This window comes from Salvia miltiorrhiza, chromosome 8 (genome assembly GCF_028751815.1).
Source record: "Salvia miltiorrhiza cultivar Shanhuang (shh) chromosome 8, IMPLAD_Smil_shh, whole genome shotgun sequence".
Taxonomy (NCBI): Eukaryota; Viridiplantae; Streptophyta; class Magnoliopsida; order Lamiales; family Lamiaceae; genus Salvia; species Salvia miltiorrhiza.
The window spans coordinates 7377761-7399764 of NC_080394.1; the positions used below are offsets into that span (position 1 = coordinate 7377761).

The 22004-nt window shown below is 36.4% G+C and overlaps 4 protein-coding genes across 6 annotated transcripts; 2 read left to right on the plus strand and 2 right to left on the minus strand.

Annotated features, from left to right (window-relative positions):
• Positions 1–117: 117 nt before the first annotated feature.
• On the plus strand, positions 118–2989 carry LOC131000545 (uncharacterized). 2 transcript variants are annotated; one of them, XM_057926519.1, is made up of 10 exons: positions 118–408; positions 492–548; positions 634–750; positions 826–1164; positions 1234–1664; positions 1766–1865; positions 1962–2027; positions 2153–2242; positions 2347–2463; positions 2550–2989. In XM_057926519.1, exons 1-10 carry the CDS (start codon positions 133–135, stop codon positions 2859–2861), a joined length of 1905 nt encoding a protein of 634 aa, XP_057782502.1. In that variant the 5' UTR covers positions 118–132; the 3' UTR covers positions 2862–2989. The 2 variants fall into 2 exon arrangements, with proteins under 2 accessions (XP_057782502.1, XP_057782503.1); XM_057926520.1 differs by having other exon boundaries at positions 334–408; positions 492–553.
• A 723-nt stretch (positions 2990–3712) lies between these two features.
• Positions 3713–4858, minus strand: LOC131000609 (uncharacterized). The gene has a single exon (XM_057926622.1). It carries the CDS (start codon positions 4455–4457, stop codon positions 3834–3836), a length of 624 nt encoding a protein of 207 aa, XP_057782605.1. The 5' UTR covers positions 4458–4858; the 3' UTR covers positions 3713–3833.
• An 8480-nt stretch (positions 4859–13338) lies between these two features.
• On the plus strand, positions 13339–15449 carry LOC131000575 (lysM domain receptor-like kinase 3). The gene has a single exon (XM_057926576.1). The coding sequence runs from the start codon at positions 13944–13946 to the stop codon at positions 15270–15272; it is 1329 nt and encodes a 442-aa protein (XP_057782559.1). The 5' UTR covers positions 13339–13943; the 3' UTR covers positions 15273–15449.
• A 1415-nt stretch (positions 15450–16864) lies between these two features.
• On the minus strand, positions 16865–21781 carry LOC131000525 (110 kDa U5 small nuclear ribonucleoprotein component CLO). 2 transcript variants are annotated; one of them, XM_057926483.1, is made up of 11 exons: positions 21602–21779; positions 20511–21265; positions 20320–20388; positions 19011–20204; positions 18800–18898; positions 18569–18727; positions 18333–18418; positions 18061–18259; positions 17665–17775; positions 17371–17577; positions 16865–17232 (listed from the first exon to the last, which is right to left on the minus strand). In XM_057926483.1, exons 2-11 carry the CDS (start codon positions 21252–21254, stop codon positions 17134–17136), a joined length of 2967 nt encoding a protein of 988 aa, XP_057782466.1. In that variant the 5' UTR covers positions 21255–21265; positions 21602–21779; the 3' UTR covers positions 16865–17133. The 2 variants fall into 2 exon arrangements, with proteins under 2 accessions (XP_057782466.1, XP_057782465.1); XM_057926482.1 differs by having other exon boundaries at positions 16865–17577; positions 21602–21781.
• Between the last annotated feature and the right edge of the window lie 223 nt (positions 21782–22004).

A 22004-nucleotide genomic window follows, 5' to 3' on the forward strand; every position in this document is an offset into this window, starting at 1 on the left:
AGAGAGAATTATAGTCACCCATTCATTACTATATATAAATACGAAGTCTATATAAATCTGAATTTACATTCCCCCAAAAAGATGAAAAAAAGAAAAATGAAAAAGAAAAGAACAAGTGCAAGCTACGGCAGGATGGCCCACCAGCAACTGCAAGCAAAGAAGTTAGTTCAGGCAGAGATTGAATTCGAAAGCTCCTCTTCATCTTCTTCTACTTGCCTCTCACACCCTCACACTTCACCAACTGCATCAATTTACACCAACAACATCCGCTGCTTCAATCACAAGCCAAAAATTCTCAACAATTTCTCTTCTTCTTCTTGTTCCAGCACATGGGAGCGTTTCAAGAACCTCTGCTTGGCTTCTCTAATTCCTCTCATGGACTCCTCACTTAACCTCCCCTTTGAATTTGTAAGTTCTCTCTCTCACCCACACGTGTTTCCAATGTTAAACGTGCTTTGTTTGGACTTATGTCGTGATTCCATTTATGTCAGAAAAAGAACAAGTACGCCAACACTGGGCTGCAAAACAGAGATGAACTCGAAAGAGAGGTGAGGTACATGTACATGTACATGATCGATTCTGTTGAATTCTGAGACCAATGAAATGCTAAAATTGTTGCAATTAAAAAAAAAGGTATCTGTGCTGAAGAAAATGCTGGCTCACGAACACAAAGTGCATGAGTATCTGGAACACCTCCATCATCGCCAGGATGGCTCTGCTCTTACCATTCCCAATTTCCTCCCACCAAAAGTAGGTCTCTCTCTGCAATACTAAATCATATATATATCCATTGCCACATATCTCATTATGTTGATAAAAAACCAGATGAAGGAGATACTAGCTGAGCTAGCAATGGTGGAGAACGAGATCACACGTCTCGAGAGCCAGATCAACCAGCTTCGACATCAAGTGAAGCGAGAAAAAGAAGGCAACATGGAGAGAAAGTACAAAGAATGGTCACTTCCACCAAGACGGCTTAATGATGAGAAGGAGAAGGTGGCGTTTGAGACGAAGGCGCTCCATTTCATCAGCAAGGCCATCAAAGGAGACTACCACCTAACCAACAACAGCAATCACTCCAAGAGATCTGCTCTGCTTAAGCCCCCTTCTCCTTCTCCACTCAGAGACACAACTAGCTATAGGCATCCTACTCCTACTCCAAGGGTATGTAATGTGAATCACATGATCATATGATATATGATATCTGAATAGTAACAGTAGCTACCATTGCAGAGAGATCGCGTTCTTGATGTTCCATCTGAATACCCAGCCAAAGTGCTCTCAACTCCATTGCACACCGAGGAAGAAAGCATCCATCGTTGGCCACCTAACAAGCTGTCCGAGAACATAATGAAGTGCCTCATCTTCATCTACGTCAGACTGCTGCGAACTTCTAGAGTGATGGAGCTCGAGAAGTCCGGCTCCATTGCTCGTTCCACAAACTTCTCTCTCAGCTTTAGGGCAGAGACCAACTCAAACTCCAAGACAAGCCTAATGCTGCACAAGGACTCCAGGCAGCAAGATCCTTATGGAATCTTCCACTCCGAGGCCTCCATACCCAGGGATGTTGGCCCTTACAAGAACTTGGTTAGATTCACATCCACCTCCATGGACTTGAAATGCATCCACAATTCTAGCTCTGTCCCTTTGTTTCAGAAATTGAAGTAAGACTTGCAATTTTTTTAATCAATCCCTTATTATGTTTTACTACTATTCTTGATGATACCTTTTTCTTTTTCTTTCTTTATTTGTTGTGAAAATTTAGGGTGCTGATGGATGGGCTTCAGAAGGTGGATTTGAGGTTCTTGAGTCATCAACAGAAGCTGGCGTTTTGGATCAACATGTACAATGCTTGTATTATGCATGTAAACATTTTTTATATTTATATATTCTTTTCTTGCTTAAAAATAAATATGTTTACGATTATCACGAATTTATACATACGGATATACTGGATTCAGGGATATCTGCAGTATGGAGTTCCATCTGTTCTCAACCATGAGAGCCTGCAAGGACTAATCAACAAGGTACAATATATATATGGTCACAAATTCTTGCACATTCATCATCATATGATCATATCGTACACAATCAATTACCTCGTACAAAACAAACAAGTTGTCTCCTTCTCCTTGTGTTGATGAATCTGTAGGCGACTCTCAACATAGCTGGAAACACAATCAACGCTCAGGAAATCGAGCATTTCATCTTGAGAAAGCCCCAAGATTCACTCATCAAGGAGGTAATATATACCTCTCTCTCTCATCAACACACACACACACACAGAAACTGATATTATACAACATAGATACATAATCTTTGTGGCTCAAAAAACTTGCTGTACAGATTGTTGGCAAGGACAAGGAGAGCAAAGAGATGATCTTGGGCGAGCTCTACGGCCTCGAAACGCCCGATCCAAACATCATCTTCGCCTTGTGCTGCGGCACGCGCTCTTCTCCGGCAGTAACTCACCATCTCAAATTGAACAACGTTAGTTACATGCAATGACGATTTGAAGCATATGTATGTTTGGACGTTTGTAATTTCAGGTTAAGATATATACGGCGGAGGGAGTGACGGTGGAGCTGGAGCGGTCAAAACTGGAATATCTGCAGGCGGCGATAATGGTGAGCGGCGCGAAGAAGATCGCTCTGCCGGAACTTCTGCTGGCGAACATGAACGACTTCGCCGCCGACAAGGAATCTTTGATGGAGTGGGTGTGCCAGCAGCTGCCGACGTCGGGATCTTTGAGGAAATCGATCGTCGATTGTTTCAGAGGCGGCCATGGCGGGAAGGGGTCGACGGCCGTTGTGGAGAAGATAGCTTATGAATTTGAGTTTCAGTATTTGTTGGTTATATGATACTTATATATATAACCAACTCCCTCTTGTAAATAGTGTTTGATTTTGTTCTGTGATTAGTGATTAGAAATATATTATGTGTAGTGTTGATTAGTAGTGGTGTAAGAATTGTCAGATGAGACGCTATTTATTGGAGATTTTTTTTAAAAAAAAATGTCACACCCACATTCTAAATTGTTAGTGTTAGTTGTGAATTCGAGTTTAAAAATTTGAATTCACAACTAAAAAATTAGTGGATAATTCTTAAATTTTTATTTAAGGGATATAATGGTAAGTGTGATTGATTTTCAAATTTTTTATCTTCGTAATTACTCCCTCCGTCTCATTAGGCTTATCTCATTTCTTTTGAACACAGTTATTAAGGAGAGTATAATTAGTATAATAAAAGTGTATAAAGGTGTGGAGCCATATTGTTTGTAGTGTAAAATTATTACGAAATATAAAAACATGACAAGATCAATGAGACGGAGGGAGTAATTTTTACAAGAGGATAGTCGATGAATAAAGAAAGTTGCAAAGATTCGATTTAAGTTTAACCAAAGGGAAAATGTGCAGATACACCCCTCTAGGTGTAGCCCTTATAGCGTATACATCCCCTTACTCACTGTGTGTGCAACTAAACCTCCAAACTCAGAAAAACGGATCAAATAAGCCCCTGACCCTAAACAGCGTCTTCTCACCGTCGGTCATCCCTTTCTTTTTTATTTTTAAATTTACTGTGGGGCCCACATTAGCGAAATTGCATTCACTAAACTATAGCTAAGAATCTTCCTTCAAATCCATGAACATAACCTAACAAATCCTCTGAGCAAATATGCAGAATTTTCCCCAAAATCATGTACACACAAAGAAGCTCGAATTAATTTAACACATATTTTCCAATGGAATCTCACTCAACACAAAGCATTCAAATGTGCCAAATCAATTTGATTTCACAAAGAATGATTCATCTGTTTTCAAAGAATTATTAGGTTATGTCAAGTGTGAAAGATAAGACAACAACGATTTCTGGAACAATTTCACAATCTGCACCACCTCCTCCGCCCCACACTCCTCCACGGCCACCACGCAGACACCGCCGCGCTTCACCGTGCGCTCAATCTGCCCCACGTACCTAGCCGGGAACAGAGCCAGATCCAGATACGCGCCAAACCCTAGATCGAAAAATAGCAAATTGTGCGGACCGCGCGGCTCACCAGCGGCGGCCACTCCACCACCTCCACCCCCGTCATGTACTCGACGCCGGAATCCCTGAGGGCCCGGACCGCGTGGCCCGGCCTGGCGGAGACGACCAGCACGTGCGAGTGGTTCGCGATGTGGTTTCGGGCCCGGAGGGTTTCGAAGAAGGAGGCGTTGGAGACAACGGCAACGGTCCAGGCCTTGGTGGACCAGACGCGACGGTTGCGCTTCTCGACTGTGGTGTAGGCGTCGGGGGTGAAAGTCGCAGGTGGATTTGGGGAAACAGGTGTGGGGCTTCGGGTTCGGGTCGAAGCAGGTTTGCGGCGTTTGGATGGAGAGGAGGAGGAGGATTAGCGTGGTCGCGGTTATGGCGGCGACGAAGATTCGATTGAGGAGCCTCTGAACGTGCTTTTCCATTGATGTATTAGTTGAAATCGGAGATGGAGCTTCATCAATGGATATTCAATTGACTGTTGAAAAATTGTTTTGCAATTCGTTAATGTGGGCCCCATAGTAAATTTTTTTTAAAAAAAGGATGACTGACGGTCAGAAGACGCTGTTTAGGGTGAGGGACTTATTTGATCCGTTTTTCAGAGTTCGGGAGTTTAGTTGTACATACAGTAAATAAGGGGAGGTATACGTAATAAGGGCTACACCTAGAGGGGTGTATCTGCACCTTTTCCCTTAACCAAATTCCATAAGATCAATTTCTTGACATGCTTAAATAGTTGGTCTTTTGTTCAATTTCTCGACATGCTAAAATATTAATGATAGGAAGTTGGAAAGATTCGAGTTAAATTTTACAAGAGGGCGATAGTTGATGAATAAGCGAATTAGTTCTCGGTCACTACAAAAAACACGCCGATTAGTAATCACGCCGATACTGGCAGCGCCACGCCGCCGATATTTCGCTCGTCAGTGACTCGTATACCGACGGCAAAAGAAGGCGACGGCGCCGCCGTTGAAAGTCGTCGCCGAACGGCGATCTTTTGTCGGAGATTTACCGGCGGCGTCGCCGATATTTTAAAAAAATGGGTCGCCTTCTCCACCGTCGGTGGGCGGCCGGTAATTATCGGCGGCAACGCCACCGTCGGTAATTCTGATAGGTAATTTCGCGTTTTTTTGTAGTGCGTATTCCTTCCCTAAAAGAAGTTAATTTTGATTGAACGAGATAAAATAAAGCTATACTATGATGTTATTATCGCATTAAATGTTTTATTAACAAAATAGCACGTGAAATAAAAAATACTAGTAAGATATTCAGCGGTCACCATGACACATTCCCATCTATATAATATATAAAAGAGGAGTTTTCTCTCTCCATTATTTTACTCCATTTTTCTCTCTCTTCTCCCATCATTTTTTTAATTATATTTTTTCTTTTATAATTTTAATTCTTTTCTAAATATTGTCAAATTTAATTTATAACAAAATATTCAATGTGCATCGTAAGCTTAAGTTCGTCAGAAGATCTTTAATGGCATAAAAATTATCAAAAATCTATATAATATATAAAAGAGGAGTTTTCTCTCTCCATTTTTTTACTCCATTTTTCTCTCTCTTCTCCCATCATTTTTTAATTATATTTTTTCTTTTATAATTTTAATTCTTTTCTAAATATTGTCAAATTTAATTTATAACAAAATATTCAATGTGCATCGTAAGCTTAAGTTCGTCAGAAGATCTTTAATGGCAAAAAAATTATCAAAAATGAATTTAAAACGAATAGGTTACTAAAATTTTAAAATATTTTATTTCCTTTTTCTTTGTTAAAATTTTACAACTTTTTATTTATGTTTGTGTATGAAAATATTTATTTATTTATTATTATTATGTGAAATATTCTATAATAATAACGTGTAATTAATTTTCATTATCAAATAATTTAAAATAATTTAATAACTATTATTATTATTATTATTATTATTATTATTATTATTATTATTATTATTATTATTATTATTACACTTTATACATAATTGAAAATTACGTTTTTAAATTCGGAATTTTATTGAGTAATTAGTATTTTATTTTTAAACCATATTTTGTATTTATTATATTTTGTTTATGTTTAATATTTATATATATTTATTTAAACATGTCATTTAATTTCGATTTCGCCGTGCATCGCACGGATGGTCGTACTAGTTAATTTAAAATCTCCAGAATTCCGACTGGGATATAAATATCGTTGACTAACATTAATAGTGTGCACATAACCAGTATATAATTTCCCTTTTTCTAAGCTAAAAAAAAAATCCCTTTTTCTTTTTTGAGGTGAATATAATATGATTTCCATTTTTCGAAGCTCAATTTTTTTGCCCTTTTTCTTTTTTGAGGTGAATATAATATAATTTCCCTTTTCTTTTAGCGCATATATGTGTGTGTCTGTGTGTTATTTTTTATTAGTAATTATTTATGCTCAAATTTATTTATGCAAAGAGTTATATAAATTTATAACCCGACACATCTATTGCAAGCAAGTAAAGAGACAAATTGTATGAAAAAGTAAATTTATAAAGGTGTATTTTTTATTAATTTAAATTCGCTCTAATTTAATTTTTTTGGCATAATAATTTTAATTATTAAACATTATGTTATGTTCTCATTTTATACTTTCTACTCGCCCATTTTAAATTTTTGCTCGCTCTTATTTAAGTTTTCGTTTGCTTTATTTAAACTTTTCGCTCAATTAAGAAATTACGTGTAATATTGTGAGAGTTATTATTGGAAGGCAAAATTTATGTGGGGTGTCAGTTACGGTTGTTGTTTTTTTTTTTTTTTGAAGGAGTCAGTTACGGTTGTTGAGAATCTTAATTATGACATAACTTAAATTCTTCGTATAGTAAGAATAATATTTTAATGTTGTTGGATATGTAGTGTAGTAATAAATTACTTAAAAGGAGCATATAGTTTATCATTTTTAAAAAAAATTGTGTAGTTTAAAGTATTTCCACAATATAATTTCCCTTTTTCCCTTTAGCATCATCACTAATTTCTTACTCGGATAAATCTTTACGGATCAATTTGATCCGGATCAGTAGGGTATAAAAGACCAAAAAAAATGACTGAAAATGTGTTTTACCTTAAATGCCCCTTATAAAAGTTTATTATTTTAAAATACTAAATTTAATATATTGTGAATATAAATTGAATGTCTTTTCAATTTTCTAGGCCATAAATTAAGTTCAAGAACATATGCACTTAAATCAATACATTGAACATATATAGGATACATAAAATTCGGTGCTATGTAAAATTGAACATTTCATTTAATTTTTTTTTATAAAAAATTAAACATTTCATAATTCGTAGCATTTTTTATTTAAGAAAATAATTAGTTTGGTATATATAAATAACTTGTTTTTTAATATGTTTTTATGTTCTATCTGACTTTTTTGTTTTTGTAACATTTTTTTATTTAAACACCCTCGATCACTATAAAAAGTATTTCAATTTAAAAATTTAAAAATTTATATATTATTATTATTATTATTATTATTATTATTATTATTATTATGTTGGATAATATATCTAAATTAAATTTCTTTACATAAATCATTAATGAGTATTGTAACATTTTTTTTATTATTTATCAAGTTTGTAACATTATTTATCAAGATTATAAAAGTTTGTAACATTTTTTTATTTAAACACCCCCAATTATTATTATTATTATTATTATTATTATTATTATTATTATTATTATTATTATTATTATTATTATTATTATTATTATTTATCAAGTATTGTGTATTTTTCAACATCGTCTTGATTTTAGTATTTTCCATGAGATCGTAATTATTCGAAACACAACCAAAAATATAAAAAGTCATAAAATGTAATATAATATATATTCTAATTTAGGATTGTATATATGTATATGTATATCACATAATAAAATTAGAATATTTTGTACAAGTAATTATTTTTAGTATGAAAAAAAAAAATTGTGTGAGATTGAGCCTATTGTAATCTCCAATGAAATCATGAATAAATTAAGAACAATTTGAGTTTACTAATTTTAATGTGTGTGAGATTGAACCTATCGTAGATCTTGATGATCTAACGGGTGAAAATAGTTTATATTTTGTATTCTAAAAAAATTGTATTCTAGTTTATTAATTTAAGTATGTGATATACATATACATATAAATACACACACACACATATATATATATATATATATATATATAGGAGGGCTATCGTGAGAGCAACTCTTAAAATAAAAAATAACAACTAGAAATAATGTATGAATTTTATGTTGAACACATATCAATTCACTGTATAAAGGTATGAATTGCGAAAAATAAATGTTTGCTACTTTTGGGATTCGAACTCAGGACCATGAATTCATCCAACAGGATGTTGAAGCAACCGTAGATCTTGATGATCTAAGGGCTGAAAATGATTCTTATTTTATATTTTAAGAAGTGTACTTATTTTAGCCCGCCCCATACATACATACATACATACATACATACATACATACATACATACATATATATACTCCCTCCGTCCCTAAAATAACTTTCTCTTTTTCCATTTTGGGATGTCCCCCAAATAACTTCATCTTTCTTTCTTTCCATTTTTGGAAACCTACCCCACCACTAATAATACTTTATTTATTCTTACTTTTCACTTTTCACCACTCTCAATACTAATTATAACACTTTTCACAACTTCCAATAATAATTATATCACTTTTTCTCCACTATCAATACACTTTACAACTTTTTATTAAAACTCGTGCCGTCCCCAAAGAGGAAGCCATTTCAGGGACGAAGTGAGTATATATTTGTAAATAAATCATATCATATATATATGAAAGCTCAACCAATTACATAAATAGTAACATATTGCCTAAGTTTATAATATTATGAAAAAATTTCATATTGCGTAAATTAAATTATTAGTTAATTTTTTATCTTTTTAATATTTTATATTTGTTAGTCTTACGGATAAATGTAAATAAATTGTCCAACCAAAGTTTATAATATTATGAAAATTTATATTGGTAATATATATTATTAAAATAGACTTTAAATGAAATAATAACATATTTTTGTATTAAATGATCACACATGTTCAGTAAACGTAAATAAAATATTTATTAAGTATATGTATTAGAGATTTAACAAATGGTGGTGTTAATGATTGTTATGCATCTATCGATCTCCTTTAGTGTACATTGGCATTGCTTAATGCATCTAAAGTTTTAATAATAGACATCATTTCAAACATTTACACGTCCTATTCTAACAACACCTGCGATCATTTTTATTTTGATATAACGAGCAATAATTGTTCCTACCCGTTTCTTGTATAACATAAAATTTTAACATTCATATAATATTATTTTCATAATTTAAATATAAAAAATACTTTAAAATAATATTTATTGTTAAATATAAAATGCTTCTCAAACAATCTTAAAGTCAGTGGATTGACTCATGTGTGCATGTGTTTTTGAAATTTAAAAAAAATGTATATATGCAAGGACGGTGTACGAAATTGAAACCCTCTACCCTTGATAAAATATTGAACTCTTTGTTTATAGTTAATGAATATTAAAAATTATGAATTAATTATATTTAATAAAGTATAGTTTATTTTCGGCAAGTTACCATACTAAAAGCTACAAAACTAATACAATCATTGTAGTTAAGCCGTTTTTTCGTATATATTAAGCAATAACTTTTTAATGCATTAAGATATCCACCGAAAAAGAATGAAAAGTACACAATATATTTTTAAATTATGTTGGCGATCACTAAAGCTAATGTTGTTATTCATATATATTTGTGAGCAAGAAAAATATATACTTCATCTGTAGCAATTGGACAAGAGGTGACAATTTCATTTACATGTATTTATTTTTAAAATATAAAATTTTGACTCTTTATTTTTAGAATAAATATAAAAATTAATTATATTTCATACAATATATATAATTTATGAATTATGTGTATATTTAAATCACTTTACATATTATCAATCAAATGCGTACGAAAACTTTAGCTTAAAGAGCGGTGACATTATTTAATTACCAACATTTATAATTTCGTTTTTTGCAAACATATATGAATCAAATATGTAAGTTAAATTTTGGCTTTAAAATAAAATAAACTAAAGCATGTTAATTAACAAAAAAAAATAACAGATTCATGCATGTCATGAAAATAATAGATTAATGAACTTAATTTAATTTATACACTCAAAATTAAACATTTCTTTTCATGAATATTTTATGAAGATTTTAAGTTTTAACTAGGGGAATATAATTCTATCAAAAAAACTAGAGAATACACATAAGGTTATTGGTGTAATGGATAAGTCCAAGTTGCGAAACCTATTGTAACCGGGTTCAATCCTTGATTTTGTATCAAAAAAACTAGAGAACACTATTAATAGAGACGTACTTTTTATTTTATTTTTGGACATGGAAATAGTACATACGTATTAATACAACTTTAGTATACTTACTTTGATATCTATGTTTTTAGGGTTAATAGCCAAAAAATACACGAACTTTCACGAAATTTGCAAATTGCACACGAGCTTCAAAAATAGCCCCAAAATACATGAACTTTTAATTTAAACGCAAATTGCACCCGCGTTGACCATCTGCGTGAGCGTAGTTGATGTGGCAGCCGGAAATTGCAGACGTGGACTTCCCGCCGGGCATTTAAAACGACGTCGTTTTGTCAATTTTTTTAAAAAAAAATTAAAAAAAAAAAGAGAATGTGAACAGAAGAGATCGGCGCGGTGGTCGGCGACACCCGGCGACCCCATTACCGCTGCACAAATCAGCACCAGCCGTCGACGACACCCGACCGCCAGCGCCCACCTCGCCATAATTTCAGACGCCTAACGGTGGCGCCGCCCGGCGCCTCCCCTCTCTTTTCCAGCCTAGCTCTCTCTCCCAGACTCCCTCTCTCTGACCCTCGACCTCTTTCCCTCTCTCTGGCCCCTCTCACCCTCTCGGCCAGACGGCCATCCGACGCCGCTCCCCCTGCTCCGGCGAGCAGCCAGCCATCGCCACCGCTGCGCCCGATGTCGTCTCCTCCAGCCCGGCGGGAAGTCCTTCTTCCTTCGATCTGGCGCACTCCTTCTTCCAACTACATCGCCTCTCTTCGCATTCTCTCTGAAATTCAGAATCTCCCCCAACTCGCGCTTGCAATTCACACTGTTTCTGAATCCGAATTCAGAGAAATTCAACTCCTTATTGAAAAACCCCTGCGATTGCACATTGGGGCTATCGGTTAATTACTAGAGCTAGGGTTGGGGTTTTCATTGAATTTGATGGGAAGCGTAGTAGCGTTGTTGATGTCAGCGGTGGCGGAGGAGTGGTCGGTGAACTAGAGGGCGGAAGGGTCGTTGTCGCCACCCAAGGCCCAGGAGGCGGAGGCAGAGCTCATTTGAAGAAGGTACGCGACAAGGATTTGAAGGCCGAATCCGAGGGCCTGGCGGGCCCGCTCGTAGTGAGAGGCGGCGAGCCTGTCAGTGCCGGTGACCCAGACCCAGACGCGGTGTGGGTGACGTCCTCGTCGACGACGTCGTCGACGGCGGTGGGAGGGCCGGAGATGAGGGAATTGAGCTGGTGGAGGACCTTCTTGCGGTGGTCCTGCTCGGCAGGGGACGACGCCGTTTGACGCTTACCTTTTTTTTTCTTTTCTTTTTAATTTGAATAATCTGGTTAAAATTGAAGAAGACGTCCAAAACGACGTCGTTTTGGACGCGTGTATTGACAGCGTCAGCGTGTAAAAAATGCCACGCAATATGCCATGTAATGTCCACGTAATCATCGGTCAAACTTATTCTTCACCGGAAATTTCGCCGTGTGCAAATCACAATTGAATTAAAAGGTAATGTATTTTGAGGCTAATTTTGAAGGTCATGTGCAATTTGCAAATTCGGTGATAGTTCGTGTATTTTTTGGCTATTAACCCATGTTTTTATGTTTTGTTTCATATTTTTGTTTTTGTAATATTTTTTATTTAAATAAAGGGTGTGTTTACAAAAAAGAAAAGCATACATAACAAAAATAAAAGTAAAGAAACACTTCAGGAAAATAAAAGTAAAACATGTTAACAAAAAAAAAAAAACGTCAGATACATAAAGAATATCAAAGCATGATAACAAATGCATGATTGATACATTCATGTTGGTTTACAAAATATATTATAAATTAGTCAAACTTCTCATTGAAAATACAAACGTATTTATTGAAAATAATGTTCCCAATAATATATATACATATTTTATTAACATTAAAATGAAAAATACATAAAGGGTAAATATGTCTTTTTATGTTGAACATTAATTATTTTTTGGATTTGATCCGGATCAAATTGATCCAAATAGCAAGGTCCTTCTTACTCACGCGTTTAAGACGATCATGCACTGTGTATTTTACAGTTCAGATTTTTTTATCTTGTCGTTTATTGTGTATCACTATTAACTTTAAAGATTGTCGTATAATAATATTTATTATTAAAATAAACAATATTATAACGTAATTAAATTTATTTAGTATTTATTAATAAAAATTGAAGCTTAAAAGTGAATATAATATAACAAGTTAACAACTTCTGAACACAACGAATACGATAGTAAGATTTTTTTTTTTTTTTTGACTGAAGAACGTAGCAAACTATTCAAGATGCGAAGGCTATTTGAAAATATACACAAAAAAAAAGGGTAGCATGATGCCTAACTAAGGATTGTGTATGGACTAATCTAAAAAGGAAAAAGGGACTTGTGGGAATGAGTTATTGGAGCTTGACTTATTGAGTTTCGACCACATTTCATTTAAATAAATTTTGAAAATATGTGTGTTGAATATAAATTCACGTTACACCTACTTTATTGTATATTCAGCTATTGTCACACGAAGCAGAGGTCATCTAAAAATATGTGTTGAATATGAATTCAGGGCAAAGCACCTAAGTTCGGTGTCTTACTTTTTGGTGTCAAATTAGTTTAATTTTGTATACTTATTAATTAAGGTTTGGAAAAGACTTCAAAGAGGGTATTAAACAACCAATTAATACTTTTAGTGGTGTCGAAAAAATTTATCACCGACTAGTTACTACTTACCACTAATATGTAACTTCTTCTCTTCTTCTTCTTCTTCTTCTTCTTCTTCTTTGTTTTTTTTTTTTTTGAGTGCTAAAAACAACATGATCTATGGCGGAAATTAGTTGACTGCGGTTGACGCGCTGTGGTAAATTTCCAAATATGATAATTGTCCTTTTGGAAGTATTTAAAACTTTTGTAGCACATCTTAAGCCTTCCAATCAAATATTACTATTTTTAAAGCACTTCAAAGAATCAAAATGATCTTCTCAATCCTGTATCTACAGAGCATTTGTTAGATAAGTATTAGCATTGCCAAACATAACGAGAAAAAATGGATAGCGTTTTACAAGTCAAAAGCTTTACAGTTGGATGCTTAATAAAAATCCGGGGCGGAATGGTGGTCAAACTTCCCAACAAAGGGTAAATTTATTGTCTTCTTCAACTCCTGTCTTCATCAATGGGCCCCTATAAACTCCATCAAATTATTACTTAATAATCAAAACTTTCATTTAATTATTACTATACCAATTTACTTCCAATAAAATAGTATTACTCCAAAGGTTGCAAATTCCCATTTCCCCCCTTCTTCCACACCGAATCAAAATCCACCCAACTTTTTACTGAAATCTTCAAATCGAATATTATCTCGTTGAAGCCATCAATAGAAATGGAGTATTAGCATTCGGAAAACCATCACTCCCTTGCATCAGTTATGATTGAATTTTTTACCAATTAATCAAAAGTCCCATGACTCCATCAATCTTCGATTCCTGCCTCAATTTCCGAAAAATCGTCGATTTTTCGTGATCGAATTCTGTTATGTGCAGAACGAAAATGGCGATAAGAGCTTCAGACCCGGCCCGAAACCCTAAAGCAGGCTCCAAAACGCCGAGAAGAGGTGTTTCCCAATCGGAGGCGGACAAACCCTCCTCTTCTTCCTCTTTAACGACGTCGAGAGCGCCGCAAACCAACCTCTCCAGTCAATTCCCCCGCGGCGGCTACTCCTCGTCTTCCTCCGCCGGCGGTATCGGCGCTGGTTCATCCTCCTCCTACCTCCTCGATAGCTCCGTCGCCACCGCATCCCTCTCCAGCCGTGCCTCTCTCTCCAGCCTCCGCGACAACCTGCCGGAAAGCACTCAGGTCTATGATTTCTCCGAAATCCGCGCCGCCACCAACAATTTCCTGGCGAAACGGCACTCCTCCACCTCCTCCTCGTCGCAGTCGTGGCGCTGCGTCCTCAGCGGCAAGGATGTCGTCGTTTTCCAGCGGAAGCTCCGCAAATCCACGACGAGCGCCGCCGTCATGCAGAAACTGTCGGTGATCAGTAAAGGACATTTCACCAGCATCGTTAAACTCGTCGGAATTTCAATTTCCGGCGAGCACATTTACCTCGTGTACGAATACGTGCAGGGATTGGACTTAGGGTTATGTCTCCGCAGCAAAATCGACCCCAATTTCACGGTTCTCTCGACGTGGACGTCGCGGATGCAGATCGCGACGGACGTGGCGTACGGCCTCGATTACATCCACAACACCGCCGGATTGAGCGTTGATATGGTGCACAAGCACGTCAAGAGCAGCGGCATTATCGTGACGGAGCCGTCGTTCAACGGGAAGATCTGCCACTTCGGCGCCGCGGAGCTCTGCGGCGAGACGGGGGAGGAGGGGCGGCAGGCTGCGGCCGCGGGGGAGAGGCAGTTCGAGGGGGTGAGGGGCTACATGTCGCCGGAATTTAAGGCTACGGGGGTGGCCACGCAGAAGTCCGACGTCTACGCCTTCGGAGTTGTGATTCTCGAGCTGATGACGGGGCAGGAGCCGCTGAAGTACGTGTTCGACCAGAGCAGCGGGGGTCACCGGCTGATTTCGGTGATCGAGACGGCTAAGGAGGCGGTGGAGGGCGGCGGCGAGGGGGCGGTGGAGGGGAGGTTGAGGAGGTGGATAGATAAGAGGCTCAAGGACTCGTTTCCCGTAGAAGTAGCGGAGAAGCTGACACGTGTCGCCTTGCAGTGCGTGCAGGATGACCCGGATAGGCGACCCGAAATGAAATGGGTTTCCGGTAAGATTTCGAAGCTCTATTTGGAGTCTCGGGTATGGTCCGACAGGGTTCGGGTTCCAACGGAGATTTCAGTCTCGTTTGCTCCTAGGTAGCCCTTCCATGATTCATTAATGGTTTTTATTTTTTCAACATAATTTTGATAATCCCGAATTTCATAAGATTTTTTGTACCACAATTTAATGTTCCATAATTTTAATTAGAGTAAAATTTATTAATTCTCTTTCTTAATTAATATTGTCATATCAGTGATAAACACATTATGTTTGCCCACAGTGAATAGGTGATCGATTATGATGATTATTACTTATAAGGTGTAGCTGAGTTTTTTTTTTTTTTTTTTTTTCATTTCATTTTGTTACACCATTGTAAAGATAAAATGGATAACACCATTGACAGTACCGAAAATTGAGCAATTTGGAAATTGTTCTATCCTAGTTGGCTTGAATTCAAATTCTAATTTTTTGTTAGTATTTTATAGTAAAACAAATAGGAATCGAATCGATGAGCTATTTTAATAATGGTCGACAATGATGAATTGGTGATATGATATGCACACCATATACAGCTGGGGCTCTAATAATGTGCGGAATTATAAAGTTTAGGTAGTTTCCAGCTACACAAGAAGCCGTGCGCGCATCCACTATAAAATTAATGGATCTAGATATTTGCATTAATTGCGTTATGGAATGCTCTTTTAGAGAACCATTAACCTAATTAATCCAAATTTATTCTAAGCTCGCAATATTATTACTAATTTTCCGTATCTCATTGTTGAAAATCTAGAACCGTCAAAAGAATCTCCAAGAACAGAACTGATCAAATCTTGTAGTTGTAGTTGTAGACGTCAAGTGTTGAACTAATCAATCAAGTTAAGTGAATCGACCCCAATTTGGTTGTGGACTGATTTCTATTGGACAATTCACATTTAGTATTAAGTATTAACTGAGGTCAAAGTCAAAAGCTTCAAAAGCGACTACAAAAGTCAAAGCCCTTGAGGTTTAGACTTTTTTAACTCAGCAATACTCTTTGCAATTAATTGCCTAGAAGTTATTGATCGTTTCATTGAACTGCATCTCGCTGCAATACATGCAAAATATTTTTATATTTATATAAAATTGATACCAATTTAATTATATTATATTTATAAATATAATAAAAAAATTTAATTGAATATATTTAAGTTTAACATTAAAAAATTAAAAATTAACAGTAATAAAAATTGATATTATGAAAATGCAAAAAAAAATTATTGAAAATTGAATTTATTTAAAAAAATGAGAGGAGAGATTTTTTTAAAATTTTAATCTTTAAATAAATACAACTTTTATATTTTAAATCAAATATTTTTATAAAATATATCAAATTAAAGCTCTTATCGTGATCTTTAATTGATATGCATATTAAATATTTTATAATTAATTGAATTTCATATTTTTTTATGAAAAATAAGAAGATAAATATAAAGGAAATAGAAAAAAATTCAATAATTTTAAAAATAAACCTTAAATTTAATTATAACTACAAAATAGATGCTACTAATTTTACAAAAAACATTAACTATTCGATTTGTCATGTCGGATATAATCTTAAAAAGAATCCTAAGTAACAACAAAATCAAATTAAATTAATATTTCAACAATTACCACACTGAATTTTAAAGTTTACATATGATACAACGCTGGAATTTGATAAATGTTCAATAATTTATAGGCTATTAACCCTACTCTTTAATATTAGATGATGTTTGCTTAACCAAGCACACATGAATAATGAATTCATGAAATGTCTCCGAATCAAATCTTCAACAGCTCGTAAAATTACAACAGAAATATACGAATTTAACCAAATGTAGCATCTACAAAACCGTAAAAGTAAAATAAAATGTCTCGAGTGAAACCGAATACTCGTCATGACACGTCATACAAAAAGAAGGCCAATCGACAATTTGCATGTTCAGATCATTTGTTGATGAAGATCGGCAGCCTGCTGAGCTAGTTCAACAACCATAGCCTCATCAAAGAATTTGTTAATGCTAACATCTTCCGACATTCCCTGAGAAAACCAATACGATTGTGTAAGTTAAATACATATCTGGTTATTGTTTTTTTCCACACATTCAAATGCGATCAAGCACAAAGAAGATGCATCTCCAACCGAAATTAAGAGGAAAATGGGTGGAGAATACTGAACCTTGCGGCGCCTCGTCTTCACCATAAATTCACGAGCCAAATGTTGGATTGGGGCTGGCTCCAACGGACGTAGAACTATACTTTTATCCAGAGGATCTCCAGGGACAATAGACCAGTGATCAAATGCTGATAAGCAGAATGCCTGCCCTTGAGTATGATACCTCAAGTCCGTCTCAAAACCAAACGACTCTATCACCGGTAAAAATGCCTACAAATTTTAATAATGGAATTAATGTTAACAAGAAATATGACTACCATTAAGACACATGATTAGTGGAAATAAGAGGCCTCAAACCTTAACAATATAGGCTGGGGTCCCTGGTTGTGGAACATCAGCAGTGACATGACCACGCCTACGTGATAAAACCGCGTATATTGCAGAAACACAATCTATTGGAGTTTGTATCTGATAACAATACAATACCCATTAGGTTTCTGTATTAGAAAATAAGTTGCAACAGGCAAGACACTAGTTGTCTGGAAGCAGGTTTTTGCTACCATTGACCATCCATAAAACCAAGCACTTAGCATACATATTTCTTCTTATATGTGTGTGTCCGTGGGTGTAAAGCACTTATTTGCTCTACACCTGAGAGATTGGCATATCATACATAACCAATCAAACAATGTAATCTGGGTATAACTTAGGTTTCTTTCTGTAACACAACAAAATATAAGAGAAAAATATTACCTCCACATAATACACTGGTTCCATGAGCCTAGGCGTAGCCATAAGGAAAGCTGAATAAGCCACACGTCGGGCAGTTGGAATGATCTGGCCAGATTGACGGTTCAATGGCTCAGGAGCAATTTTGGCATCCACAATTTTAAATTTAACATTTCTGATTGGCTCGTCGCATAGAGGGCCTTCTCGAGCTCCCCACTGAAACCTGTCCAACGTACATTAGTGCAACAAGAAAGCAGACAAATTACAAAAGAAAAGCAGGACTCAGAAAATCTTACCCTTGCACAATAGAATCTTTAACTGCATTGAGCAAACTCTTGTCAACTTCACTAGACAGTGTATCATCCAACAAAATATTAGGCCCCTGTTAAAGTAAATATATGTCATGATTTCAAATAAGAACAAAACTTTCAAGAGAAACAGCTTGATCAAGGAATTAAAAGAACATGAAAAGTGAATTCATAAATGGTGCTATTACAAAGCAGAAAGCATCTAACGCACATGTCCTACTTACCTGCTTCTCAGGACCAAAAGCCCAAATAGACCGCGCAGCAAGCAAATCCCAGTCATACTTGGTCTGGAAGAAGTCGCCAAGCTTCTTCCTTGGCCAGTCAATGCTTACAATACCATTTTCAATGTCCTCAGCAAGTCCTCTCTCCAGTGGCTCCGCAATCTAGAAATCCAGATAATGAAAACTAAGTAAAACTTCCAGATACTGATTTTCTATGTTAAAGTAGCTGCTTACCATTGTAATTTTATTTTTCTTGTTTGGAGTTTCAGCAAAGCATTTCATTGAAGAGGACTCCACAACTGTTTCACAGAATGAGACAACAGGATCTGCCACCTTTTCGACATCATGGGGGAAAGAACGGCACAAAAGCAAACACCATTAAGAAGCTTAAAAATCTCAAACAGTATCATGACTGCAAAAGCAGAACAATGGAAGAGATACAAACCTTTACTTCCACTTCTGAATAAAGCTCCCTGAGGTCCTTCATTATGGAATCCAAGTACAATTCCCCAGTGCCCAAAATTGTATGCTCCCCAGATTCTTCAACCTTTGTGATAGCTAATGGGTAGCTTTTGCTGATCTTCCTAAGACCCTCCACCATTTTTGGCAACTCACTGGGATTCAATGGCTCTGTAGCAGTTTTCACCACAGGAAGAGTGTTGAACTGGAGGGGCCTAAATATATACACATCTTCATTATATTCCAAGTTGCAAAGCGTGGCAGTCTTCATAATGGAAGCATCTACACCTTCAATTAGAACCCAAGAACCAGGAGGGGCTTTGCTAATGGGAATCCTATAACGAGCTTGGTAGACCCATAATTTGGTCACTTCTTTCACTGTCATGTCTTCCTCATCATCAGGAGAATACCCTTCTCCCAATACACGTACTGTCTGGCCAGCTATAATTTCCCCACTGTAGACCCTACCAAAGGCATCAAAGACGCTGCAATCTGATTTAGGATACAGTTTTGTTACATTAACCATTAGAGGACCTGATGCATCACAGTTCTCCATGGCCTCGTAAATTGGAGAGTCCTTAGGACCAGTATAGATGTGCTCAACCTTCCGAGGTGCAGCATCTTTAGCAGATGGGATGTGTTGAACCAACATGTCCGTAAATCCTGTGGCACTACCAAAAACAGAGCTACATGCCAATCTTAACAGAGGCCTAACATTCAATCGATAAGCCGCATTACTCAAAGTCACACCTAGTTCAGAAAGTGTAGCCTCTACACTCTTTTTATGTTCTCCAATCACTTGACTATATAATTTATACAGAGGTTCAAGCACAAACTGAACAAAGGACCGTTCTGCTCCACTTGCAGGCTGTTTCTTCTTGAAACTTCTGGTATCAGGATCGTAGTAATAATCGCCCCAAAGGCGAGAGGCAAATTTATTAGCATCAAATGGAACACCATGGAGTTTAACGTATAGCTTAGCAAATGATTGCAAAGTAAATGACCATCCTGCACTGGCACTTGCAAAACAAACATTTCCAAGGGCAGGATCAATGACTTGAACGTTTCCAGCAGTTGAAGATGCAGCTGTTATGTGGTTGTTGATGACTTCAATTGTGTGCCTTAGTTTGTGGTAGGCATCCTTTGGAGGCAACTTGAGCTCAGTTATTAATCTGTCAACCTGATATTATATATAAGTCAGACATATCAAAGGAAGAACCTCCCAGACAGCATTCAATGAAAGAATAAGCAGTAGTACCAAGTTTTACAAAACACCACTGGGTTTGAGATATCACCTTGTTTATCACAACTACAATGGGAATGCGGTCCTGGATTGCATGGCGAATTGCCCTTTCTGTGTTTACCTGTTAACAAAGGGGAAACTAAATACACACAGATAGAGGTGGAATTCCGAAGTTTGAAACCTAGAGAGAGAGAGAAAACACACAACACACACACACACCTACAATAAATAAGATAAACTTACCAGAACTCCTTCTCCAGCATCAACAATTAACACTGCACCATCAGCAAGCCTCAGAGCAGCTGTCATCTCATCAGAAAAGTTAACATGACCGGGCGTATCCATAACATTGCAAAGATATGATTTCGAATTGCTATCCTCTAGAACAAGTGACATAGGCATTGCCTTGATGGATATCCTCCTCTCTTGCTCATCTATCCTCGTATCAGTATACCTCATATGTTTCTCGCTGTTCTGATCAAAGGTTGATATGTGATGTGTCTGCTCGACCAACATGTCCACGAAAGTTGTCTTCCCACAGTGCAGGTGGCCGACTAAAGCAACATTCCTCACCAGCATAGGGTTTGACATGAGACCCAAAAGGAACTGCGTTGATACATAGGTAGATGAATCCTTAACCCCCAACTCAAACTTCAGATTTTTCACAGGCTTAATAATAGGCTGTTCAAGTGGCTGCTCATCTTCATCCATAACTAAAGTTTCAACTTCTTCGCCATAGACCTCCTCAGCAGTTGGGTAGTATTTTTTGTCCTCGGCTAGGACAATTTGGCCATCCATATCAACATCCTCAGTCGTTGTTAGCCACCCATTTGGTTTTCCAGGGCCACGTTCATCATCAGACATAGGCTCCTCATCCTCGGTCCGGTCAGGCAGTTCCTCCTCTTCCTCCTCCCTATCACTCTCCCGATCGGAATCGATTTCAGGTCCAATATAGTTTCCAAACTCATCGTAAAGATTATCATCCATAGCTTATAAGCCTGCAAAATGTAATCCTAATTATTAGCCAATTGTAGCAAGCTTGCAGCTCAGTAGGATGAAATTGGAAAGCAATTCATAACTATTTTTCATATGCAAGCAGGAAATGAACAACTCAACCACCAATAAAAGCTATCTCTGTAGAATTTAGAAACCTAGGCTATCTCACACGAAATACCATCAAGACTGCGCCGGACTCTGCAGCATTACATAATTATTTCCACGATATCTCTAACAATAACGCCTGCAATTAGTGTATCACTAACCCTAAATTGGGACAGAGGCGAAGTGCTGCTATGGTGTTTTGGAGGTGAGAATGTACAGTAGCAGAGGAGTACCTGTTGCGTGGATGGAAGGTATTGCTATGAACGGTTGCTGCTCGGCGGCGGAGGTATGTGTGCTGAGGGGCGGGGTCACGGCGGTGCTAGGTTTGATGGCGAAGGGGTTTTAGTCTGGGTTTGCTCCAAGACTGCCCAATACAATTGCGATTTAGATTTTCTTGCATTTGTATGCAAAATATGCCGCCATTTTGTTATTTCTTCGCTTAACAAATATACATTATTTTTTATAGATTAATAATAATAATTAATTATTAATTATATTATAAATAGCGGAAAAAGTTCACATTATATTTTGTACGTTAATAATAATAATTAATTATACTATAAGTGGCAAAAAAGGTTCACATATAATAAAGTATTGTTCGTAAATAAAAAGCATACTAATTTTTATAGATGTTTC